General features: G+C 40.9%; 1 protein-coding gene across 1 annotated transcript in view; it reads right to left on the bottom strand.

Moving 5' to 3' along the window:
* Window positions 1-1,029: 1,029 nt before the first annotated feature.
* Window positions 1,030-24,160, bottom strand: part of LONP2 (lon peptidase 2, peroxisomal) — a 95,692-nt gene continuing 72,561 nt past the window's right edge. The window contains exons 12-15 of the mRNA XM_059999832.1: window positions 13,902-14,044; window positions 5,479-5,686; window positions 4,882-5,072; window positions 1,030-1,452 (exon numbers count right to left, since the gene is read on the bottom strand). Coding sequence (XP_059855815.1) covers window positions 1,231-1,452; window positions 4,882-5,072; window positions 5,479-5,686; window positions 13,902-14,044 — 764 coding nt within the window. The 3' untranslated portion in view covers window positions 1,030-1,230. The remainder of the gene's footprint in view (window positions 1,453-4,881; window positions 5,073-5,478; window positions 5,687-13,901; window positions 14,045-24,160) is intronic.

The following is a 24,160-nucleotide window of genomic DNA, read 5'->3' as shown; positions in this document are numbered from 1 at the left end:
GTCAATGAAATGTTTTCCAAGCTCCCGGTGCTTGCTCTCTCCCACTGGCCACGGCCCTAGGTCTGCACTTGTCCTCCCAGAACACATTCAGATTTTTACCACCAGGTCTGAGCACAGTATTAGGGTAATTTGTATATCTCATTCTTATCCAAGAAATTCCGAAGTATCTTTACATATCTGTTGTTATATTTTGTAATATAAGATTCTGAAGTCCATTACTGGCTGGAATAATGATTAGAAAATGTTCCGTGTTATTTTATGTTGCATTCTAACTGTATCTTCACAGTAACACTGATGAGTACAATTATTTGCACTTTAAAGGTAAGGAAAACTAAGATACAGAAAGTTCAAATGCTAGTAAATAGAAGAGCGTAACTTCATAGTTATCCATATCCTGGACTGAGTCACAGGAGAAGAGAGGCATGGAGAAAGGCTACCAGAACTGGGGATTGGCACAGGCAAACAAGCAACACAAGGGGAGGTGGCAGGAATCAGGATACCAAGTGTAGGGACCATCCCAGGATGGATGGCTGCCTCCCTCCGGGGACTGGACTTTTTTCTAAGATGACAGGCATTCAGGGCCAGTATGTTTCTGTCATGTAGGCCAACACATGCCACTCTGCTGCTTCCCTCAGCAAAGGAAGGGTAGGATGTGTAGACCTCATCACAGAGTTTGCTTCACTTGAATATTTTCCGTAAAGACTAATAGTTGGCTATTATTTTCACCTTTGCCCAGTTCCCCTTCTGATTGCTTTCAGGGGCCAATAAAATCTACAGGTGAATCTGCTAAGGTAATGGTCTATACCAATGGTTCCTGACCTTGACTACACATCAGAATCATCTGGGTGGCTTAGTAAAGCAGATTGGGTCCCACCCCCAGAGTCTGATTCAGAAGGTCTGCTGGTGGGTTTTGAGAATTTACATGTCTAATAAGTTCTCAGGTAATACAGATGCTTCTGTTTGGAACCACAGGAGAACCACTGTTCCATAACTTTCCAGGGACAGTAATGAGCCCATTCAAGACAAGAATTCAATTCCGATTTAATCAATTTATTAAATTAACATTTCTGTAATAAACACTAGCCACCACTTGAGTCAGGTTTGTTACTGTTGAGATTAGACTCGCAAATTAGGGACATTTTGCTTACCCCTGCTGGTGTGAATAAAATCATCCTGTCAGTACCTCTCGGCACTTTATAACTTAAAATTCTAAGAAGCTGAGATGTGGGCTTACAGTTTGCTATTTAAGAGGCCAGGTCTGGTGCTGACAGTAAAGCCACCATCAAAAGCTGCGTTAAGAACTTCATCCAGGCAGGTTGCTGTGACAAAAGTCAAATCCTGCCGGACATTGCCTGGGATTTCTTCAAGGTCTTTCTCATTCCTCTGAGGAATAATGACACGCTTCAGTCCCGCTCTGTGTGCTGCCAGCACTTTGTCTTTAATTCCACCTACCTGTAAGGAGAGAGGAACGTTATTAAGGTTTATGATCATCCTCAGGCTGTGGAAGAAACCCTGACCCACCTTTCTTTCACGCTATTTTAAAACATCCAAATCATCTTCCATTTTGCTAGAGCATGAGCTAGGAAAGCCACTAAAAAGGTTAACAGTAAATTCTTTACATTTCAATTAGTATTATATTAAATCCTTTTAATGGAAGATTCTAAATTTTTGACAGGTATGAGCACCTCTTCTGTCCGTGATTCTCTTTTATATTGTCAAGGTTAACATTTATATTCCTTTCTGTACTCACAACAATCTTGTTTATAGGCTGATTCTGAAAAAGTATTACATTATTTTGACCATAAATACCATTCCTACAGAGCTTAGTTGCATGCCAGGATTATTTTCTTCTGTACAGGTTTAAAGCAATGACCTCTGTGCCGTGTGATGAAGAAAACATCTAGGCTCTTGTGGTGGTTTTAAAATATGTCTGAAATGGTCCCTTCAGAAGGTGGAGTCTAATTCCCCTCCCTTGAATGTGTGCCAGGCTTAGCGATTTACTTGTAAGAGTGCGGTGGAAGTGATGCTGTGTGACTTTCAAGGTTAAGTCACAAAAAATAAGAGCTTCTGCCTGGATCTCTCTTGGATCTCTTGCCCTGCAGGTAGCTCAGGTAGCCCAGGTGTCTGAGGTCACCCCAGCAGTCCGGCCAACCAGGACCAATCTGCAGTCACGTGAGTGAACCACAACAGAAGCAGATGCCCCGCCCCAGTCAGCCTTCAGATGACTGACTGCATCCAGGCTGGTATATGACTACATGATGAGAGACCCTGGGCCACAAGAGCCCAGCTAAGCCTCTCTTGAGTTCCTGCCCCACAGAAACTAAGAATAATAACTGCCGTTTTGGGGTGGTGTGTATGAGTAATAGATAACAGACACAAGTCTCAGTCACACCACCCGGAACACGTGACCCCTGGAGACAGCCCTCAGAAGCCTGCTCCCACCTGTGGCACCAGACTGGCTGGGCTCTAGGCCTTTCTGCACAGCGGCCATCCTACCACACTGTCACTCTCTTGCCAGGCTTTTCCTTTATGCTGCTGAACTACACTTTCAATGTAACTTCTTCAGAAAGAGTGTGAGATAAACGGATTCCCTGCACGTATGGAAATGTCTATCTTGCATTCACATTTGGTTGACGGTAAGGCTGTGTAAACAAGACGATTTAAACCCATTTTCCCTCAGAGTCTTGAAGGTGCTGTGTATCTAGGGTCACGGATGAGAAAGCTTTTTCCTCCGTGATCTGAAAAGTCATGAGGATGCAATCCTTTTTCCTAGTTGGTACAGGCCCTTTCAATCTGAACATAGCCTTAAATTCTAGGAAATGCTCCATTATTTCCTTGACAATTTGTTCTCTTCCATTTTCTCTGTTTAGTTAGATGTTGGATTTGTCAGACTGTTTTTTCTATTATTTTTTTCTGAATAGTTCGTTGACCAATTCCTAAAACCGTTCTTTTAAATTCAAGAGCTCTGTCTTATCCTCTGTTCTTGAATTATGTTTTCTCCAGACTTAGCAGGTCTTTCTCTTAAATGCTGCTTTTCTCCATGTCTCCCATAATAGTTTAAAACTGAAGGCTTACTCAGAGCTGCTGTGGCTTCGCCTCTGCTGGGGGTAGGGAAGCCTTTTCCTGCGTGCAATTTGCACTGAGTGCAGGGGACCTAGTGGAAGAACCATTTGTTCTATGGAGATTTCAACGAATCCCCTGGTTTTCATTTCCCACCCCCTTCCTTTTCTAATGGTCTGAACCTTCTGGCTCTGAGCCAGTGCTTTTCAACAGATTCCTGCTGGGAAGACTGTCTCTACCTCCAATTCTGTTACATCAGCTGGGGACACTTCTATCTTCTAGAAGTTGGCTGAACTATCAGCTGATGGCTCCCCACTCATTTTTTTTTTAACATCTTTATTGGAGTGTAATTGCTTTACAATGGTGTGTCCCCCCTCATTTTTTTAAAAAATATTTTTCATTTATTTATTTTTGGCTGCGTTGGGTCTTCGTTGCTGTGCGCGGGCTTTGTCTAGTTGCAGCGAGCGGGGGCTGCTCTTCGTTGCGGTGCGCAGGCTTCTCATTGCAGTGGCTTCTCTTGTTGTGGAGCACGGGCTGTAGGTGTGCGGGCTTCAGTAGTTGTGGCATGCAGGCTCAGTAGTTGTGGCTCGCGGGCTCTAGAGCACAGGCTCAGTAGTTGTGGTGCACAGGCTTAGTTGCTCTGCGGCATGTGGGATCTTCCCAGACCAGGACTCAAACCCGTGTCCCCGTGCGTTGGCAGGCGGATTCCTAACCACTGCGCCACAGGGGAAGTCCTTCCCCCCTCATTTTTGACTGTTATAATTTATTCCCTTTATTCCTTGCTTAGCTTACCATTTTGAACTAGGAAACTAAAGAGTTTATGGTCAGTAAAGCACTTGCTCATTTCCTTTTAGCAGTACAGCTAGTATCAACCACTACTGTCACTAGAAATGCAGTAGTTCTGGGGTAAGGTAAAGAAAAGAGATCGACATTCCTATTGAGTATAGATATACCGTTATATCATAGTAAATAAGGTTTAGAATATGACTTTCTGGTTGAATTAAATTTAAAAAATCAGGGAACTGAGAGCATTTTTTGTGATCCTAATTGGTGATTCTATGACCTACTTTCACCATTACCTCATAAAATAAAGGCATTCTCATAATAAAGAACATTCCTTTTTTTTCTCATTTTGCTATTGAACCCACCAAAACTTTATTGTAGTCTGGTACTGCTAACTAATGACTTAAACCTCTAAATGATCTCTCAAGTTCTATGCATTTTTCAGTGTTTTTATAAGTAGTTATGATATAGGCTGGAGCCCTAAAGCCTCATATGTACAGAACTTTTTCAAAATTTAGCAATGAGGCATCGTTAGTCTTTACTACAATTTCCATTTTATACTACTTCTTTTCTATATATTTTTTTTATCAGTCTATCAATTACAGTAATCTAAGTTATCTATAGGCGGATAGGAGGTCTCACAGGAATTCCAAAAGGTGAGAATTGGGCTTAAAGTTTAAAAATAGCTACCATCCTATTTTACACACATGCCATATATTTAACAATTCATTAACTAGAATAAAGCCTCAAATCTTCACCTGAACAGCTGATATTTCTGGTGACCAGACTGATATTTTTTACTGTAAGCAAGTCTTCTTTTTTAGTAGAAGGGAAAACATGGGGAAAATTGTCAGTTTTTCCTTTATTTGATCAAAATTTAAAAATCTGAATTACAGATATAAAAATTTAATATGTTTAAAACTAAGCTATTCATAGGAAGAAGGCAAACCACTATTAATTTAGATTTTAAAATACTATTAATAAAAATTTTAAATTAAAAAATTTAAAAACCATATAAATAGGTTTCTTCATACATACTGGAAGAACAAGACCTCGCAGTGTGATTTCACCAGTCATGGCTACATCTGAACACACCAGCCGCCCACTAAAAAGTGAGGCGAGACAGGTTGCTATGGTAACTCCAGCAGATGGTCCATCTTTTGTGACAGCTCCAGCTGGGAAGTGCAGATGGATGTCTGTGTTCTCAAGAAGATCAAAACTTCCAGAAGCTTTAAAAAAGGAAAAAAGGATTTTGATGTAGAAAAATTAAACCTGTTTTTTCTCCGAAAAAAGAAAATCAAACAGATAAAAATGAATGTTTCGGGTAAACAGATCCTTCAAAATATTAACGGGCAGTATAAGTAAAGTGGGGGTCTGGAAGAACAGCTTCATTCTATTCCAAGTAGCAGTAAAAACAAAACAAACCCTTGGAGTCAGTTTCCAGCTCAGGTTCCAGTCAAACAGTCCTCAACTGGGAACTAGAATTTCCACGGGAATTCAAAAGCAAAGGTCTGTGCTTTAAGGGGTAACTGGATCTGTCTCTGAACTGTGGGATGCCTCCTGGGTCAGGATCCCAAGGCTCTCCTTTGCTGCAGCTGCACCCCCCGCCCCTACTCCCTGGGGTGGGTCGCTCACCATTGGTCAGATGGTATTTCTTGGCGTTGCTGCGGAGCCAGCTGATAGCCAGGTGGGCAGACTCCTTCATGACATCCCCCAACTGGCCGGTCAGAGTTAACTGGCCTTCGCCATCCATCCGACTCGCCTCCACAAACATGATTTCCCCACCTAAGGGAGTCCAAGCCAAACCGATCGCCACTCCTGGTTGACTGAGACGCTCAGACACCTTGAGAGAAAGAAGGAAAATGATCGGTAAGGCCAAAAAGAGCCGAATTCTTTTCAGGCTGACCTAATCACAAGCGCTGGCTCTTCCTCAGAGGGCTTAAGCTTAAGCTGCACCTCAAAGTACTTACTACTGCACATGACTTGGAGTCACATAGGGCTTTTTTGCCAAGACAGACTTTGGCATTTATCAGAAACAATTTTACCTTAAAGTATGTGTGAGCGACTTTTGATACTTAAGCACCACACCTAGTTACACATGCCCTAATTTTCAGGAACAAACGCAATCGTTTTATCTATCTCAATGCTTTTATTAGGCTGCATATTTAAAAACACTACAGCACCGAACTTCATTTTAGGCAATCATGAATTTGCTTCTGGAAGTAGAAACGCTCTTTTCAACGTACTTTTGAGAAGTGTTAGCTCCAGAGGCCAAGGTATATATTAAAACCCCTGGATCTTACTTCCCTGCCACTCATCTTTATTGCCGCAGAGACACTGTAAAATGCTACTTCACTATGTCCTGGATCCTTTCTGTGTGCTCGGAGGCCCACTGTGCTGCCTCACTTCCATATTAAACTGATTGTGTCACTCACTGGTGATTACAAGCCAAATAGGTTAACACATCCAGGTTATGAAAACATATCAAACGTAACAGCTGAAAAACAGTTATGTTAACTTTTATCGCACATTCTGAGCCTCCAAATTTCTTATCGTAATAGAAGTTATCCATGTTAGAGGAACTGGGCACAATATGTCAACCCAGCACTAATGCAATCATGAGATTTTTCCACCAAGAGGTAACTTTCTCACTACAGAGCAGTAGAGTCTATAGCCTGAGTTTCTGGTTAAAGGGCTGCGTGGCTGATGCTTACTTTTCCAAGGGGCTTAGATGCTGAAAATCCTGATTTTAAATGGATGTGTGACATCCATTGAAGCTACTGGGCACTTATTTTTAGTAGTAAACATAAAAGCCTATTTTAAAGTTGGTTTTATATTTAAAATTTTAATTTTATATTTAATGATGTTAGAGACTGGGAAGGCCAGGTTGCATCGCTGGCTGAGCTGACACTGTGCACCACGGATTTCACCTTCCCTCAGCTTTGCATCTGCCCTGTTTTGTATCTATTTGAGGAAAAAGACACAAAAGATCAATATGCAAAAGATCAGTACTATTTAAGGAAAACACAGAAACAACTATTTATAAAAGTGTTCACAAGGCTTGTTCTTGCTAATATAAAATCAATTCTCTATACCTGAACGACATCTACTTTGGGTGGGAACTTGTCAGGGGTTCCTGTTTTTACTGCATGGCTCTTTTCTAGGACTGACTGAACCAGTCCTAAAGAATTATCCTCAATATACTGAATCCTGTGCTAATTTAACAGAAAAAGCCATATAGCACAACTTCATTAGCTATAATGAGAACAATCCCTTTTAACAGCTAAATCCTCAAAACTCATTTTGTCAGAATAATACCAAACATGTCCCCAAAGAATCAGAAGTAGGATTCATGTTGATTACCACATTGCTTCAAAAAACCAAGCCAGTTTCCAACACTCTCCATCTGCCAGTGCTCTGGGTAAAAGTAACTGGTCCATTGTTCATTGAAAGGACAGGGGGTAGATAAGTACACGTGACCAAACCAAAACCATCCAGGCTCGTAACCACTTTATTCTAACTTGACGGTAAGTGCTGAAATATTAACCTGAAGATGGGACCAGTGACAAATCTGTGTAACTCAACAACAAAATACACGGGTGGGAGAACTGAGGGCAGGAGTTACTATCAAACCTAGAGTCTCATGATGAGGCTAATAGCAGTTATCTAAGAAGTAACGAATCTGTAATTCTTAGACTTGGAGTCATATTCTTCAAAGCCATGTGTTCTGAAATTGTAACAATTCTCTTAACAACCAAGCATCCAGTTTCTATGTATTTTTCCCTCGGAAATAATGAGTGCAAGTAAATATGAGTTTAAAAGATAAGATATATGCTCTTTCTTGCTCCCGCATGCAGTTTCCCAGCCATCTTAAACCCTTTACACAGAACAATTTGTATTTTATAGACTTCCCTAACAAGTGATTCAATACAATAATTTCAAAACTATGTGTATCTACTGGTACTTTTCTACCAGTTTCTAATTCCATTACTGGTTTGTGGAATCATCAATTGTATTAGCCAAGACAGGCCTAGGCTTGATGCTTAGAACGTTTTTCCCTCTAAATGTCAAAGTGGAGCAGGAGTTTCTCAAGTTCACTTCTGTCATTCAATTTCCCTTGAAACTGGTGCTTCAAGTTTCCTTTGTCTGTTAACTAAATCTTGTTCAAAGAAATGGTCATTTTCTTCTGTAATAATTCTATCAATCATGTAAATATGTAGACTGAGGAAGTGTTTAAAATATTTAATGAAAAACCTAATTAATAACAGGATATGTCTTATAAAGTATGACTGCATTCTGAACACTTCAATGATAGCAGTGCTTAAGGAGCATTTGAGCATCTAATCATTGCCTATTTCACACTGTTCTTTCCTCTCGATTAACTTAAAATAGTGATATTTAGTGATATTTGACTGAAATAGTAAATACGTACACTCTTTGTGACCCTTCCAAACCTAGATGAACACTTACAGTTTTAATACCTTGTTGTTTACTGCTGCAGCCATCAGAGGGACTAAGAGTTTTACCTTCATCCAATGGTGCTTTACTGGCACCGGGAGCCTGGCCCCATCATGGATCACAGGGATGTCAAGTGAAAACCTCAGAGCGGTGACAGACTACCTACCTAACCGCATCAGATAAGGGGCCGCTTACCCCCCAGCACGGGGAGTGCAACAAGACCATCTAGTCAGTGCCTGTATCTACAGAGAGCCCTGCAGAGGCAAGGGTCCATGTCTGCGGAGTTGGGACAGGTGTCACAGGAGAGACTGAGTGGTCTTAAAATCTGCTGGGCAGAAAAAGGCCAGGAAGCCTTTTCACAGCAGAGAGGCCAGCAGGTGCCAAGGACTCAAGACAGGAATAATATTGTGGGCCTTCTCGCCAGGGGCAGGCACAGTGCCTCGCAAAACCTGAGCTGTCAGATGGCTGCGGTATGTGTGCAGGTTCGTGCCTCAGTAACGCTTACACCACACGTTGGTTTGTTTTCTATAGCTTGCACAGCATTTTTTATGCTCCCGCCAGGGTTGCCACCACGGCGGCTCTCCATCTGCCAACTTCTTTAAAGTCTCTGTAGGAATATTTGATTTTTCCAGTTGTGAACTTGTTTGCTTTGGAGGAGTGCCGCGGTCAGCCACCGTCACCTCTGGAAGCTGCGCGACACGGCCCCGGTCTGGCGCAGCACCGGCGCCGCTGAGAGCCAGCTGCTTGCAGGCCCTTCCAGTAAGGCCTTTCCTTGGTACAACTCGCTGGTGGTGGGCCAGGCTGAGTGCAGCATCGCTGCTGTCCTAACAGGGGCGTGGGGCACAGCAGGTCTGAATGGAGAGGGACGAAGAAGGAATTTACTACCATGACTCTTTGGGCATTTCGTTAGTGTTTATACACTTTGCTCATTTCTAGCACCTGCTTTTATCTGTCTGCAAGGCAAGCACACTGATGGAATCTCCTGGAATTCACCGGTGGATGCATTCTATTCAGGACGTTCTTTAAAACCTGCATGTCTAGTCTCTTCTTCCCTTTATTACTATTTTTTCTAAGGGCAGTGACCTTCGCATAAGAACTTTTTGTCCACCACTGAGGCTTTCATACAAACTATGAATAGTGTCAGGAATACTCAGATGACACATTCTCAGGATTAGCAGACGACAAAACAGACGCTCGTGGCTTGGATGACTGGTTTTCTGAGGCTGAAAATCAAATTTATCCTGGAAAGACTAGTGTTTATGTGTTTTTCTGATTGTGTCACCACATTTGTAGTCTATGAGATTGATTGTTACCCTTTTTTTGGGGGGGTGTCAACTGCAGGATTGTATTATATTTATATAATGTATCTAATTATGTATATATATCTAATATGCAGATAATATATATGTGTGTGTGTATATATGTATCTCATAATGTGGAGGCTTCTCTTGGCTTCACTAGGATGAAAATGAAAATTATAAGATTCTCATCTCCCCCCAAAGAGGTTCATGTAATCAGTAAAAGTAACTGCAACCAAGTTTACCATTATTAATGGCAATCTCATAACTGACCAGATCAAATGAGACTCAATAGCTGCGTCCTTCCTAAGCCCTCCATGCCGGGACCCGGGCCTGCCTCTGAGGAGGTGTTCTGAGAAGCAGTCAGGGAGAATGAAGTCTCGGCTGCCCCAGACACCGGCACCTACCCCACCCTCTCCCACTCTCTCTCTCATAATGCAGGGAGATCTGTTATTTTTTAAAAGTGGGTGTTTAACTGATCTTGCTTCTTTAGGAAACTTTATTGTATTTGAAAAGGTGACTTATGATACTATTCCTAAATATGAAATCTAGACAAAGTTTCAGGAACTCATTTTTCAACCTGTTGAGAGAATTCTAAACGGATATAACACCAGTAAAAGTGTGCCTTCTTATCTTTCTTCCTGTTAGTTTGCTAGGTCAGTAACATTTTTGGTACTAATGTATTTTTGCAGACTCATCTTCAATGAAAATAAAGCACAGTAAGGGGTGGTATAGGTTATTAAAGCAAATATAAAATTAGGGTTATAATAAAAATAATAGGGACTTTTACTTTTGTGACTGGGCATAGGTCTATTTGTTTTAAGGGTGTATGGTGGCTGCAGGAACCAGTATTTGTTTTTTAGCATGTACCGGGCACTATGGTGGGTGCCTTATATACATTCACTCACCAAATTCTAAAAACTATCTAAACCCTATATATAATCCCCCCATGCATCGGATGACGCCAGCACGGCCGAGGAGGCGGGGTTCATCACGCTGAGTGGCGTGCCTCTTCCTCCTAACCCCTGCTTATGGCAGCCGGCTTCCCATCTTCATTCTCTGCTCACTGCCTTCTATAGTCAAACCCACTCTCTCCTTCCTGATCACCCTGAGTCCCTCCATCATCCTGGGTTTCTTCAGGGAGTACCTGAGACCCGTGCAAGCTGGCTTCTCTGTCTCTAAGCACACCCTTAACTCCAAAACCACGCTTCTCACCCTCACCCAGCCACCCTTTTCCCGGTCCTTATTGCCAACAGAAGCCATACGACCTTTGAAATCTGAATTTAACCACCCCCTTCCCTGACCGCCACTTTTTCATCCTTCTAGCTCACTTGTACTCAAGACCATCAACTCTACCTCCTTCACATTATACACCAGCTCTGTCCCAGCTTTACTGCTCTCCTTGTGTACGAATACTCCTCTGTTCCAGCGTTATCATCTTTTCCGTGTAATTACTCAACACTCTCAGCCCCCTTTCTCCATCATACCCGCCACAGGGGACCCTCATCACAGACCAGCTCTTCCTTCACACCAGGGACCCCACCGCGCCGCACTACCCCAAAGACTCTGCTCCTGTGGTACCACCTCTCTCTCCAGCAACCTCAGTCTGACTCTCTCTACTGCACTATTCTGACCAGCAAACAGGCTGCCATTTGTAGCCACTCTCCCTTTGACCTCCATCCTCCCTTCTAGCCACCTCACTTCTCTGCAGTCGTTCACAGCCAAGCTTCTGAAAGAGCTGCCTACAAACTACTTCTACTTCCCCACCTTCCACTCCCTCTTCAACACACTCCCATCACTCCTTGTGAACCCACTCTGTCAAGGTCACCTACAACCTCCATGCCGTAGAATCCGGTACACAGACAGCAAACACATCTGCATGTTCCCCCTTCTTGAGACAGTCTCTGCCTTTGTTTTCATGGCGGCACAACATCCTTGTTTTGCTCTTACCTGACTGCCTGTTTCTTCTTAGTTTCTCTCTGTCTGTTTTGAGGGCTCCTCTTCCCCACGTGACCCTAACTGTTCAGGGCCTGCTCCTAGGCTCCCTGCTCTTTACTCCGTATCCTTTTCCTTTGGTGATCTCAACATTCCCAGGACTTTAAAAATCCTCTGTTTTCTAACAACTCTATAATTTATATCTCCCATTCCAAAACAGAGTACTATAGTTGGTAAGAATGAAATCTGAGGTAGAGCAGGTATGCCTTTTTGTTAAACTGCTGTACTTCAAGCAATTCTCTTTTAGCAGGAAAGGGCAGGAATTAGCTTGGCTGCAGGGTACTATAGGAGAGTGGAAAGAATACCGGACTTGAGTTGGCTGATCTGAGTTTAAAGATTGGCCTCACTAATTGCAACTTATGTGAATTTGCATGATTCATTTAATTTCCTTAAGCTCTTTCCCTGTGTGTAAAATGGACGACCCCTGGCACAGTGATGGACCTTGTGGACAACAAAGAAATGTTCCATAAATCTTAATTTCATGGATGCAAAAAGCTGTGGTTATATAATTTGGGGCTGATGGTCATTAGACCACTAAAGGTAGAGAAAGGAACCCCTGGCTCCAGGGTAAAGTCTCTCAACTGTGGAAAATGTGAACAAAATGTTCCAAACTCCCAGATACCAGACCTTCTATTCTAAGATGCTATTTATAGAAGGGAAAATGGCTACTGGATTCATACTGGTCAAAGTGTTCATATGTAATAGCTCAGATGCTACAAAGAAAATAAAATAGTTTTTGCAGTGATATCAAACAGAGCTATTAAGCAGTGTTTATAAAATTTCTCTTTTCTGTCCTTGGGCTCTTTCTCTGCCAAAGCTCCAAGAATGTCAGCAATGCTTCCAAACCTAACAGGAGCAGTCATGGCCGGGAGTGAAGGGTCTACGCAACAGCAACACGCATCCATCTTTTGTTTTTATCAACTGCCCTGGTGTAAATTCCCAAAGAATGGCTGGCATGTACTGTTCTGGAAAGCCAAGAGAAAAGAGCCCGCCGGACATGCAGGAGCAGAACCTGTTTCTACTGTCACTCACAGAATCACTGGGTTCACTCGGAACAGGAAAGCAGCTTTGGCCTGCGTTCTCAACCAAAACAAGTTTTGCTCCACTTCTTTCAACACTTCAAAATTTAAATCCATCCACAGTATCTTAAGAATTCAAATAACCAAAATAATGTTTCTGATTCTATCGTTCAGGACCAGGTTTACTGCCAACAGTAAACGCGTTCTATTCTTGTAGCTGAGAGCTTTGCAGAATTAAATGACTAGCTCAGAGTTTAGGAAAATAAACAAGATGGGTTTGGGGGCTACTTCTCTTCTTCTTAGTTTTAAGACTTGAGGAAAATCATGTTTACTGGTAGTGATTTCAAATGCTGGATAGAGAGATTATCTTCTGCATAATTCACCAGATATTATCTTCTGAAAACCTTTTTTCCTTTACACAGACAAGGTGATAGTAAAGCTTGTGAAGAAAGATGCTAATAAGTTCAGTAGTAAAATACATACTCTTTCTAGTAAATGCCCCAGGAAAGCTCATATAAGCATCCTATAAAATATATCACAATACCTCAGCAGTCACAGCTTCCCTTGGTGATCTCAACATTCCCAGGACTTTAAAAATCCTCTATTTTCTAACAACCCTATAATTTATATCTCCCATTCCAAAACAGAGTACTATAGTTGGTAAGAATAGACCAACACCTATTTCTATCCAGCTCCCTTGACTCGGTCCTGCTCCCAAGGCCTTTATGGCTCCGCGTTCCGCTATGAGGGAGAATTACGGGAGAGAGATGGAAATAGGGCTGGGCTTGCATGTCGGTTTAACTCGAAAGGCACTAGTAATAACAATGAAAGAACAAATCCTGAAAGATGCCATCTGGTCTGCACTAGAGCAGCATGAAGCTAAAGCCAGGCTCATGTCTTCAGGTATTCTGTACTGGGTTGTTTCCCTCCCTCCTCCAAGTCTTTGATAGCACAAAGAAATACTTAATTAAAGCACATACAATAGGAATATATAGTTTCTAAGGAGGAAAGTCAGAGAAAGTCAGAGACACTGTTCTTAAAATGAAACTGGATGCAAAGAACAAGATCAGACTGGGTTTCCAAAAGAGGATCTGGCCAGGGTCTCTGGTGCTCTGCAAAAGCCACATTATCACATTAAGCACCCAAATTTAATACCATAGAGAACACAAGTTTCCAATCTAAGACAAAATTCAGCCTCCCCAAATACCCAAGTCTACTTCTCCCCCAATCTATTAGGGAACCAACAGAGTAAACTGGTGGGTATCAACAAAGGAACGAGAATGATCACCTCCATTTCATACATCGGGGGCCCAAGGATATCTTTCAGAGCGTGGAAGTCAATCAAAATTGGCATTTCAGGTGGTAGGGCCAAGTCGGTAGTGTCATTGATAGATTCGGGTTTTGTATCTTCTACAATGTGTTCTCTGTAACCTAAGAGAGAAAATTTTATTTAAGAATTCTCAGAGATTTGCAGGTATGAAAATTCATTAGCAGTAAATATCAAACAGAAGCTCAGTGGACTTCCAACCGTTCAGTCACCTTTATACCTTTATTAAGGCACAAAAATTCACCTTGTGTACCTGTGGTACGCAACAGAAGAATTAGTCTTTCAAGAGCCCCCGAGGGGTGACACAATGCATTGCCCTGTTCATTTACTTTCACTTGTTTGTCCTCCATCTTCCCCCATTAAAGTGTAAGCCCCAGGAGGGCAGCAACCTTGCCTGTCTTCTTTTCAACCATTATATTAAGCCAAGAGCAATGCCTGGCACTGTTCAACTGATGGCCTTTAGAGGCCAGATACTCAAGTGTCAGATGCAATAGATTACCTTGTACAATTCTCTGTGGAATCAACACAACTCAAACTGTTCAATTCCCTCCTCAGAGGAGTTGCATCAGGTGTCCCATTTCCTGACAGCCAACGTGAACTTGGAAATGACAGAACCCCTAGAAGCAATGCCTCTTGTGTAAACATATAGCTCAACTCCAAGGTTATTATTTTCCAATAAAAACGAATATAATTGTCATCACCAGGGTAAGATAATATGAAGCCTGGCTTGAAATCCCTATAATAATGGACTATTTTCTTTACCTGCCTAAGAGCCCTGGCTGCTGACATCTTGTCGAAGGACTGACTCATTCTGGTTGAGATCAGACAACCAGGGAGCAGGAACCAACTGCCCTAGGACCACCGTTTCTACTGGTCTTTGTAATTCCAATCTGAGTAAAGAAAAATGTTACTTCAGTCTATAGCCAGAAACCTAAAATAAGCAGAGGTTTAAAAATGTAAGAAAGGGCTTCCCTGATGGCTGAGTGGTTGAGAGTACGCCTGCCGATGCAGGGGACGCGGGTTCATGCCCCGGTCCGGGAAGATCCCACATGCCGCGGAGCGGCTGGGCCCGTGAGCCATGGCCGCTGAGCCTGCGCGTCCAGAGCCTGTGCTCCGCAATGGGAGAGGCCACAACAGTGAGAGGCCCGCGTACCGCAAAATAAATAAATAAATGTAGGAAATATCTGGCTCTATTCATCTTCATTCCCTGCTTTCCTTTTCTTTTTGTTTTACCATAATTCTTCTAGTTCTTGTACTACCTCACAAAGTGCTTTAAAATATTTTTCTTTTATTGCTTTCTTTCCATACACCCTTCCTTCTGGAAATGATTACTGTATATATTAATATACAACACATAATAATTACAAAGTCACCTAAACATTGTATATCCATCTATATTTATTCTAGCTTTGCTATGATTCTTCTATTCTGATATCATGAAGTTAAAGGAATTGCTTTTCACTAACTCCTTTCTTTTCCAAAGTGATTACTGAATATGTTAAATCATATTAGACCTTAATTTTAGATTCCAATGATAACTGGACACATCCTGGGGTGTCCCCAAATGATCCCCGTGTCTCACGGCCTTGCTGTGACCTTCAGGGAAAGGGCTCTCTTGGCCTACTCTCTTGCTGGGCCTTACAGGGCTCCTCTTCAAGACTGAATCACAAGTGAAAACAGACAACAGTTCAGACTTTTTGCCACTTGCTGGCTATTTGACTTTATGCAAAACATTAAACCTCTCACTACCTATCTCTGCAGGATTCTTGTGAGAATTAAAGAGAAAACCCTTTGCAGACTGCAAAGTGTAATACACACACTGTATCCTAAGTGTGGGTCTTGAGTTATACATAATCTCATAGTCATACCTCTGTAATGTCACTTGATCTTTCAAAGTTTGGCTCAACCAGATTCTAGGAAGTCTTCCCTGATCTCTGCAACTTCTTACAGCACTTACTTATCTGTTTCACTAAACTGAGCAATTCCTGGGTTACTCAGTCTGCAGCAATGTCAGTGACCAACGGCGGGGAGGCACTTAAACCATCAGTTTAGCTACACGTAGATCTCAGAGCGGAACAGAAAGTGACATTGCTTAATTAAAATTAATGCACAGAGAAAAAGCGCACTACTGTCTACGGTTACCGTACACTAAAAATGAAGGGCTCTGAAACTCTAGCCAATGCATAGAAGAGGCTGTGACTTTCTTTAGCCTGTTGTGTTTTGTGATGGGCTTTTCTGAGATCTAATTACTGTTGCCAGCCTGGAATTCACTATCACAGGAGGAAGTAAAGCTGGATGGGTGAGAGCCAATCCACAATTATGTAACCACTGTTTTGGGATATCCCATCCCTTTCCAAGTGGAGGAGTGAATTCAGTGCTTTGAGTACTGAGGGGCTGGGGGTGTGGAGAGCTACTTCTAATGCATCTAGACCTTACAATGCAAAAGATGGCCATTCACTCCAGGCTCTAGGCACAGCAGCTGGGTGATGAAAACTGCAATAAACTTAGAACTAATCTGTGCTTCAAAATGTTCCATCGTGGAGCACAAGCCTAGAGAACTAAAGCTCATGTCAAGAAAATGGTGCCAGCTAATCAGGAAAGACAGGCTGGCACTGGATTTTAAGAACCATCCACTGCACCTTGGGTAACACAAAGCGAGAGCAAGAGAATGCTGGATTTTCAGAGAATACACGCTCTGATTCCTCATTAAACATCATCTCGCCAACATGCCATTCAAGGAATGAGGCCCAGGTTAGAGCTGAACCCTGAGGCCTCACACAAGCTTTCAGTACTCAGCTCTAGTGCCACGTTCTCCGTAGTCAGAAGGGATTGGCACCAAGAGAAGATAGTGGCAGAATCTCTGGGCCTCATTACGGGCCTTGCCCCAGATCATAACATTCACGCCAGGTGGACTTTTTAAGGCAAGGCAAACAAAAACAATTAAAAAAAGTTCAACCTCCCTATAGGACATAGACCCTGTCCCACAAATCCTTCCTGTTGGAACTGTACAGTTAACATTCTTCTTCTATGCCCTTATCTTGGGCTAAAACAGTGGTTCTTAACAAATGGGTAATAGTCACATGAAAAAATGATTATTTCACTAAGAAGCAAAGAAGTTTAAATTATAAAAACAAGATACATTTTCTGGTTACAAAATTAAAGTAACCAGTAAAGAAGTTTTAAGAAATGACAAAGTACAATGGAAAAGAGAGTGGAGAGATCTTCTCAAATACTATTGCTTATGAAAATATAAATTGATTCAATCTTTCTGGAAAGCCATTTGTCAACATACTGAAAGCCTCCTAAACAGTCATAATCTCACACCCAGTGATTCTATTGGGTTGGCCAAAAAGTTCCTTCGGCTTTTAAGTAAAAATAAAAGACACATTTTTCATTTTCACCAAGAATTTTATTAAACGACGTATTCACCATTTTGTTCCACTACCTTCTGCCATTTTTCAGGCAACATCATAATTCCATCTTCCCAAAACATTTTATCTTTTTGAGCAAAGAACTGTTCCAGGTGCCTTTTACAGTCTTCCAGGGAACTGAAGTTTTTTCCATTACGAGGATTTTGTACAGACTGAAATAAATGGAAATCCGAAGGTGTTATGTCTGGTGAATATGGTGGATGAATCAGAACTTCCCAGCCAAGCAGTAACAGTTTTTGCCTGGTCATGAAAGAAACATGTGGTCTTGCGTTATCCTGATGGAAGATTATGCATTTTCTGTTGACTAAGTCCAGACACTTTTCTTCAAGTGCTGCTTTCAGTTGGTCTAACTGGGAGCAGTACTTGTTGGAATTAATCTTTTGGTTTTCTGGAAGGAGCTCATAATAGAGGACTCCCTTCCAATCCCACCATATACACAGCATCACCTTCTTTGAAGACCAGTCTTGGTGTGGTTGGTGGTGGCTCATTTCATTTGCCCCACGATCTCTTCCGTTCCACATTATTGTACAGTATCCACTTTTCATCACCCATCACAATTTGTTTTAAAAATGGAACTTTTCATTACATTTAAGTAGAGAATCGCATGAGGAAATACGGTCGAGAAGGTTTTTTTCGCTTAACTTACATGGAACCCAGACATCAAAGCAATTAACATAACCAAGCTGGTGCAATTGATTTTCAACACCTGATTTGGATATTTTGAGTATACTAGCTACCTCCCACGTGGTATAACATTGACTGCTCTCAATTAATGTCTTGATTTCATCACTATCAACTTGGTCTACCCGACCATGGAGCATCATCCAGTGAGAAATCTCCAGCACGGAACTTCACAAACCTCTTTTGATACGTTTGATCAGTCACAGCACCTTCTCCATACACTGCACAAATCTTTTTTTGCATTTCAGTTGTGTTTTTACCTTTCTTGAAATAATAAAGCATAATGTGCCAACACTGTTGCTTTTCTTCTTCCATTTTCAATATTAAAGTGGCTACACAAAAATTCACCAGTTTTGATAAGCTTTTTTTAAAAATGCACGCTGATATGACAGTTGTCACAATACAGTCTAACAAAATTGCTTTGAATGAAGTTAAAGACAACTCAGCGCTACTAGAAGCATCTTACAGAAAATACCAAATGAACTTTTTGGCCAATCCAATATTTTGAAGGAACCTATCCTTAAGGGCATAACCAAAAGTTTAGACAAATGTTTAGACCACAAATATACTCACTGAAGCACTATCTGTAACAGCAAAAATTAGATCCATTGTAAATACGCAACATTAGGCACATGATTATGTAAACTGTGGTACAGCCACACACCTAATAAAATACTACACAGTCACTAAAGCTGTTTCCTAAGTGTTTTTTAAGTGATGCGAGAAAATCCTTTTGAAACAAGATCAAACGGAGGAAAGGGGGGGAGTATAAAATTTCATGTGCCATGATTTTTACTAATATGATATAAATGTATATGAGAATGAATGAAATGATATAGTCTAAAATTTTAACACAAGCTATTCCCTGAGTTTATGAGGTTAAGATCAAACGATGAGATAGTCAATAGATAATAGTCTCCAATCCTGGCTCTGGCTTCCTGATTGGCCTTGAAAAAAGTTACTTTACCTCTTTGTATCTGGTTTGCCAATCAGTAAAATCGTAATAATTATAGTAACCCTCAGAGTTGCTGGGAGAATTTGATAATGCTGAAAGCCTTACTATGCATAAATGAGGAAATGAATTATGTAGTTAGAGTAGTATTTAACACAGACTTCTAAGACTCACATGTCTTACTCCATAGCCCCTTTCACTAGAAGAAAACAAAATGCCCTCTGCACCCCAATCCCACCCAGGGCTCCACAGACAGAGCTTTGACCACAAACACACAACTGCTGGGAATCACATAAATTAAACATATTTAAGAAAAAGAAAAAGATACCAAGACTCAAGACTCTGCCCCATGTTTCTCAATGGTATTATCAGCCCGTTCTGAGTCTAATTCAGGACACAGCCAGGGTGGTCAGGGCATAGCCAAGGATCTTAATGGCATGAAGGTAGCAGATAAGCAAATAGCACCAGAGGCAGAACCTGCAAGGCACTCGCTCTGCCAGCATGACAAATGTGGACCTTGGCAAAGCAGGGATGAAACTCCGGGGGTACTCCCCAAGGGCCAAACCAGGCTCTATAGCTGATGTTGCCATGACAAAAGCTATGACAAAAGGATATTCTATAGCTACAAACTCCTCAGGGGAAGGGTCTGGCTTTCCCAAAGCAGCTGTCATGAGGACATGATCACGTGATCTTTTCCAGCCACTTTTCCTCTGTCAGAAGAACATGATTTACATGAAAGCAGGCCCAAGAGCCAAAGAATCACTGTGGGAAGCCGGGAGAAAGGAAGATCCTAAGAAGGGAGGACAGGAGGAAGAACAGAGGGGTGTAATACCTCAGGAAACTCCAGTAGCTTTCTTGTTTAAAAAGAACATTTCTTACCGTTTGAACAAATCTTGCAGCAAATGGTGTCTTTGGGCAGGTGATCCAACCAAGGGAAAGTAGCAGAGGCCAGGAACAGGGTACTGACACCAAACATCTATTCCGCAGAATGTGGCAGAAACAAAAATCTCCCCAACCACGAACAGCCCCAGGTTATCTATAATCATCTTCACTCAGGACAGAACTTTTTAGGTATCACTTATTATTCTCTATATTCTACTTGACTTGAAACATATGCTACACTCTCTAGACCACTCTCATGAGCTCAAAAGCTACATTTCGTGGTACTGCCATAAAAGGAACCCCTTCTTCTAGATTATTAAAGACGTGTACATCTTCACGAATAACAGTTTCTTTTTTAACTCCTTCGGGGTAGGTTTGGAGGAGAGGATAGGGTGTACAATACTGTTAACTGCAGCCAGCAATCGAATAACAGGGCCCAGAAACAGGGGGTTAATTCTCCAAAGGAACAAATATAAATACTACCTGCCCCTCTCATACTAATACAATGTCCCTGAGAACGTCTCAGATCTCATTCTGAGGCTTTAGCAGAATTCAGGTAGCATCAGAAATTCAAGAATAGGATGGAACCATGATATATAAAAATATAAGAGCTAGGCAGAAAGTAAGAAATCTGGTCCAACCTTTCATTATTTCAATACTCAAGGAAACTTGAGACCCAGGAAGGTGAAGTGAATCGCCTGATGTCCACAGCAAATTACAGACAGTCTCAGGGTTCTGGACATCTGGCTAAGGGGACATTTTGTCCCACCTAAAGTCCAGTCTAGAAAAGCTGCCGGTAGCTCAGAAGTTCCTTGACAAGGCAGCCAGGTGGTAAATTTAGGGATTAGATTATTTTTTTCCTGACTGAAAATAATCAACACATCTGGCATTACATACACGGATTCCCTTCTATGACTGCTGTCAGAGAAAACTGTGCAAGACTTGGAAATGAGCAAAACATAGATTACTGGGTATTGCCCTTCCAGGCTGTCTGTGTCTCAGTGCCTTTCAGCTATTTTCCTGTAAGCTGTAGGAAACTAATAGTAATACAAGTGATTCTTGTCCATAGAAATGAAAATGAATTTTGTCCTCTCCCTTTCCCAAGAAGCTGGTTTTGCAAATTAATTTCAGCATTCCTCATTGCCTATATAGATGTCTGCTTTCTGAATTCTCCGTGGAACCAGATCTTACTGGTTCTCTCATTAATTAATGAGTTCATTAAAATCTTTAACACATGTTCATTTTATACCTGTATAGTAGTGATGATTTTGCCATTAAAAATTATTATCCTTTAATACTGAACAAAAACACTGTTTCTAAAAAGTGACAAATTCTCCCAGTAGCCAACTCTTAACCACTAAGAGTAGCTGAAATGTTTAGATTAAAAAGCTTTAGGGCCTCAGACAGATATCCAAATTGCTTTAGATACAAAAGCATGAAACTTCCCATTTTCAGTATTCCTGATTTTGGGTAGATCCTCAGAAATATCCAGGTGAGGTACAACTGATGCTCCTTATTTCCAAGAGGCCTTGGAGTCAGATGGCCTGGGTTTGTGGTCCATTTCTTACAAGCTTGTATGATTTGGGGAAATTTCCTTAACCTCTTTTTTTTGGTAACTCTTTTTATTATGGTAAATATTGATCATTTTAGCCGTTTGAATTGTACAATTCCGTGGCATTAAATACATTCACAATGTTGTTGTAACCTTCACCGCTATCTATACCCAAAACTTTTTTTTTTTTTTTTTGCGGTACGCGTGCCTCTCACTGTTGTGGCCTCTCCCGCTGTGGAGCACAGGCTCCGGACGCACAGGCTCAGTGGCCATGGCTCACGGACCCAGCCGCTCCGCGGCATGTGGGATCTTCCCGGACCGGGGCACGAACCCGTGTCCCCTGCATCAGCAGGCGGACTCTCAACCACTGTGCCACCAGGGAAGCCCTTGCATTCTTAAATCTTAATAACATCTATGGACAAATGACAAATCACCAAAACACTTAATCATTACTTTGATTTGCCAAGAAACTATCAGGTCTTTAATACTGGCTTTGTCAAGTAAATATAAAGATTTTTAATAAATGAAAATTAAGTATGTGACAAAATTATTACCGAATGATTAAAATTTTTTCTTGCAGGTTGAATCCAATCACACTGGGCTCCTGCATCTTGAAGAAGCAGCAAAATGAAACTTACAGATTGGTTGAACTATATTTGTGTGCAGGGCGTAGGACGTGTATTACTAGGTATATTAACAGGTAGTTGGCAGAGAGGTCGTGTATGAACCAATGAATGGGAATACTGTTTACATCTCAATTCCTCAGCATACATGGGTATGTAAACATGGATCCAGACCCCATTTAGGCATGAAGAGAGATTTGTATGGCTGCAGTTATAAAACTACTTTTTTTAAAAAAAAAAACCAAGTCTACTTTACAAATTTAGATGCGATGCTGAGATTATAAGTGGCTTTGTTATTTCTTACAAGATAATAGAAGTATGTGGCTCAAAGCTAAATTGACTATAGATAAAAAGCATTTGAGAGCCTTCTCTCAGGAAGGCAGAAAGGGGAAAACAAAATATCTAAAAACAAATCAGAGAAACCTGAATATTTTCAACTATATAATTTGTCTGTCAGTTTCAGGTTAATCTTTTCCAAAAAACCATCTTCCCAGCCAGAGGAAGTGTGCTACACGCAACTGAGATTCAAGTTACTGACCCTGGCTGCCAAAGCATTTGTGCCTGCATATTTTCAATCTGTTTTTCTTTCTTTCTTTCTTTCTTTTTTTTTTAAATGAACTAGTTGTAATGGGGAAATCTGTGGATCAAATGCCCAGAAAAACCTTCATGCTAGCAATAAAATATTTTAAGTCCTTTCTGTCAATATTTTCTTTAATATTTTGGGGACGATAATACAACCTTAACATTACCAAATACATTTTCTTTCAAGTTTTACCTACTAAACATTTCTATATAACAACTGTTGAGATACAGATGGACATTAGGATTGTGAACCATTTCTCAATTTTAGTAATAGTTATCTATTCATAAAAATAAAGAACATCAAAAAAGGTATCTGGAAAACATTTGTTTTTCCATCTATTTACCTATTCAAATCAATTCTGAGATGTAAATAAATGACCATTTTATCTCGATTTACTAAAAGCAACTTTTAAAAGCTACAATATTTATAACAAATAAAATGAAGCTTTCAATGATCAAGTCAATGCCTCTACAGCACTTTAAAAACCATCATTTATCCCACATCTAAAAATTATTTGTTTATATATCTATCTCCCCCCGTGGACTACATACTTGTTAGAAGTTCTCTTTCATCTCCTTCCCAGAATCCAATCTAGAACCCGGCATACCATAAGTATTCAGTGACTGTTAGCTGACTCACTTACTGAATAAATTAGTATTATACAAAGGTCCAAGACATAGGACCCTAACTTTATACCAGACAAGAGAGCTTGTACCGTCTCCCACGGGTTTTTTTTGCATTAATAAATCTCATTTCCTGTGTTAGAGATTCAGAAAATAGTCTTGGAGAATTACTTGGATTAGCAGTTAAGATGCAGACACCATCTGTAGTGTTGTTTTTTTTGTAGTATTTTTTAAAAGTATTGTTTTATCATCTTGTAACTTAAGGCTGGTTTTGATAATATATGTCAATGACACCCAAAGGCCACTGTATCTTCCTATATGATTCATTAAATGGAACAATGACTTTTTAGTTTTTAGACAATATTTGATTTTCCTGTTTCCAAATAGAGTTTAAATAACAAACGTTTGTCTCCTATCTTACGTAAGTAGGATTTTTCCTTTATTACAGCTTCCTTCCAGTCTACATAGGCAAACAAATCTCTTAAACCAGGCCAGTATTGAAGAGGGAACAAACAGTAAATCAGCATAAATGTAAGAACAGAATATCTTCATGATACCGGCAGTAGATACCAATATAACACTTTCATCTCAAACTTGAACACCACTTGATTTTAGATGTATGGACACAACATGCTGCCTAATATCCCTACAAATGCAAAGGATTTAGCATAGAAAGTCTTAAGCTAAATTTAATTAGATCTTGGTTTGCAAAATCCAATTAGCTGTAACAGAACCCTACAAACCCCCAAAGCTTTAGAATCAGCAAGCCAGGTAGGTGCCCTGGTACTAAAACTCTCTCTGAAGTCCATATTCCTTAACAGTTAACCTTAGTTGTTCCTTTGACTATTAGAAAATTTTATTTGTCCCGAGTCACTAATACAATCAAAGGAAAG

This window comes from Delphinus delphis, chromosome 20, assembly GCF_949987515.2.
Source record: "Delphinus delphis chromosome 20, mDelDel1.2, whole genome shotgun sequence".
Taxonomy (NCBI): Eukaryota; Metazoa; Chordata; class Mammalia; order Artiodactyla; family Delphinidae; genus Delphinus; species Delphinus delphis.
Note: the sequence above shows the minus strand (reverse complement) of the source record. Positions and strands in the feature narration are given on the sequence as shown.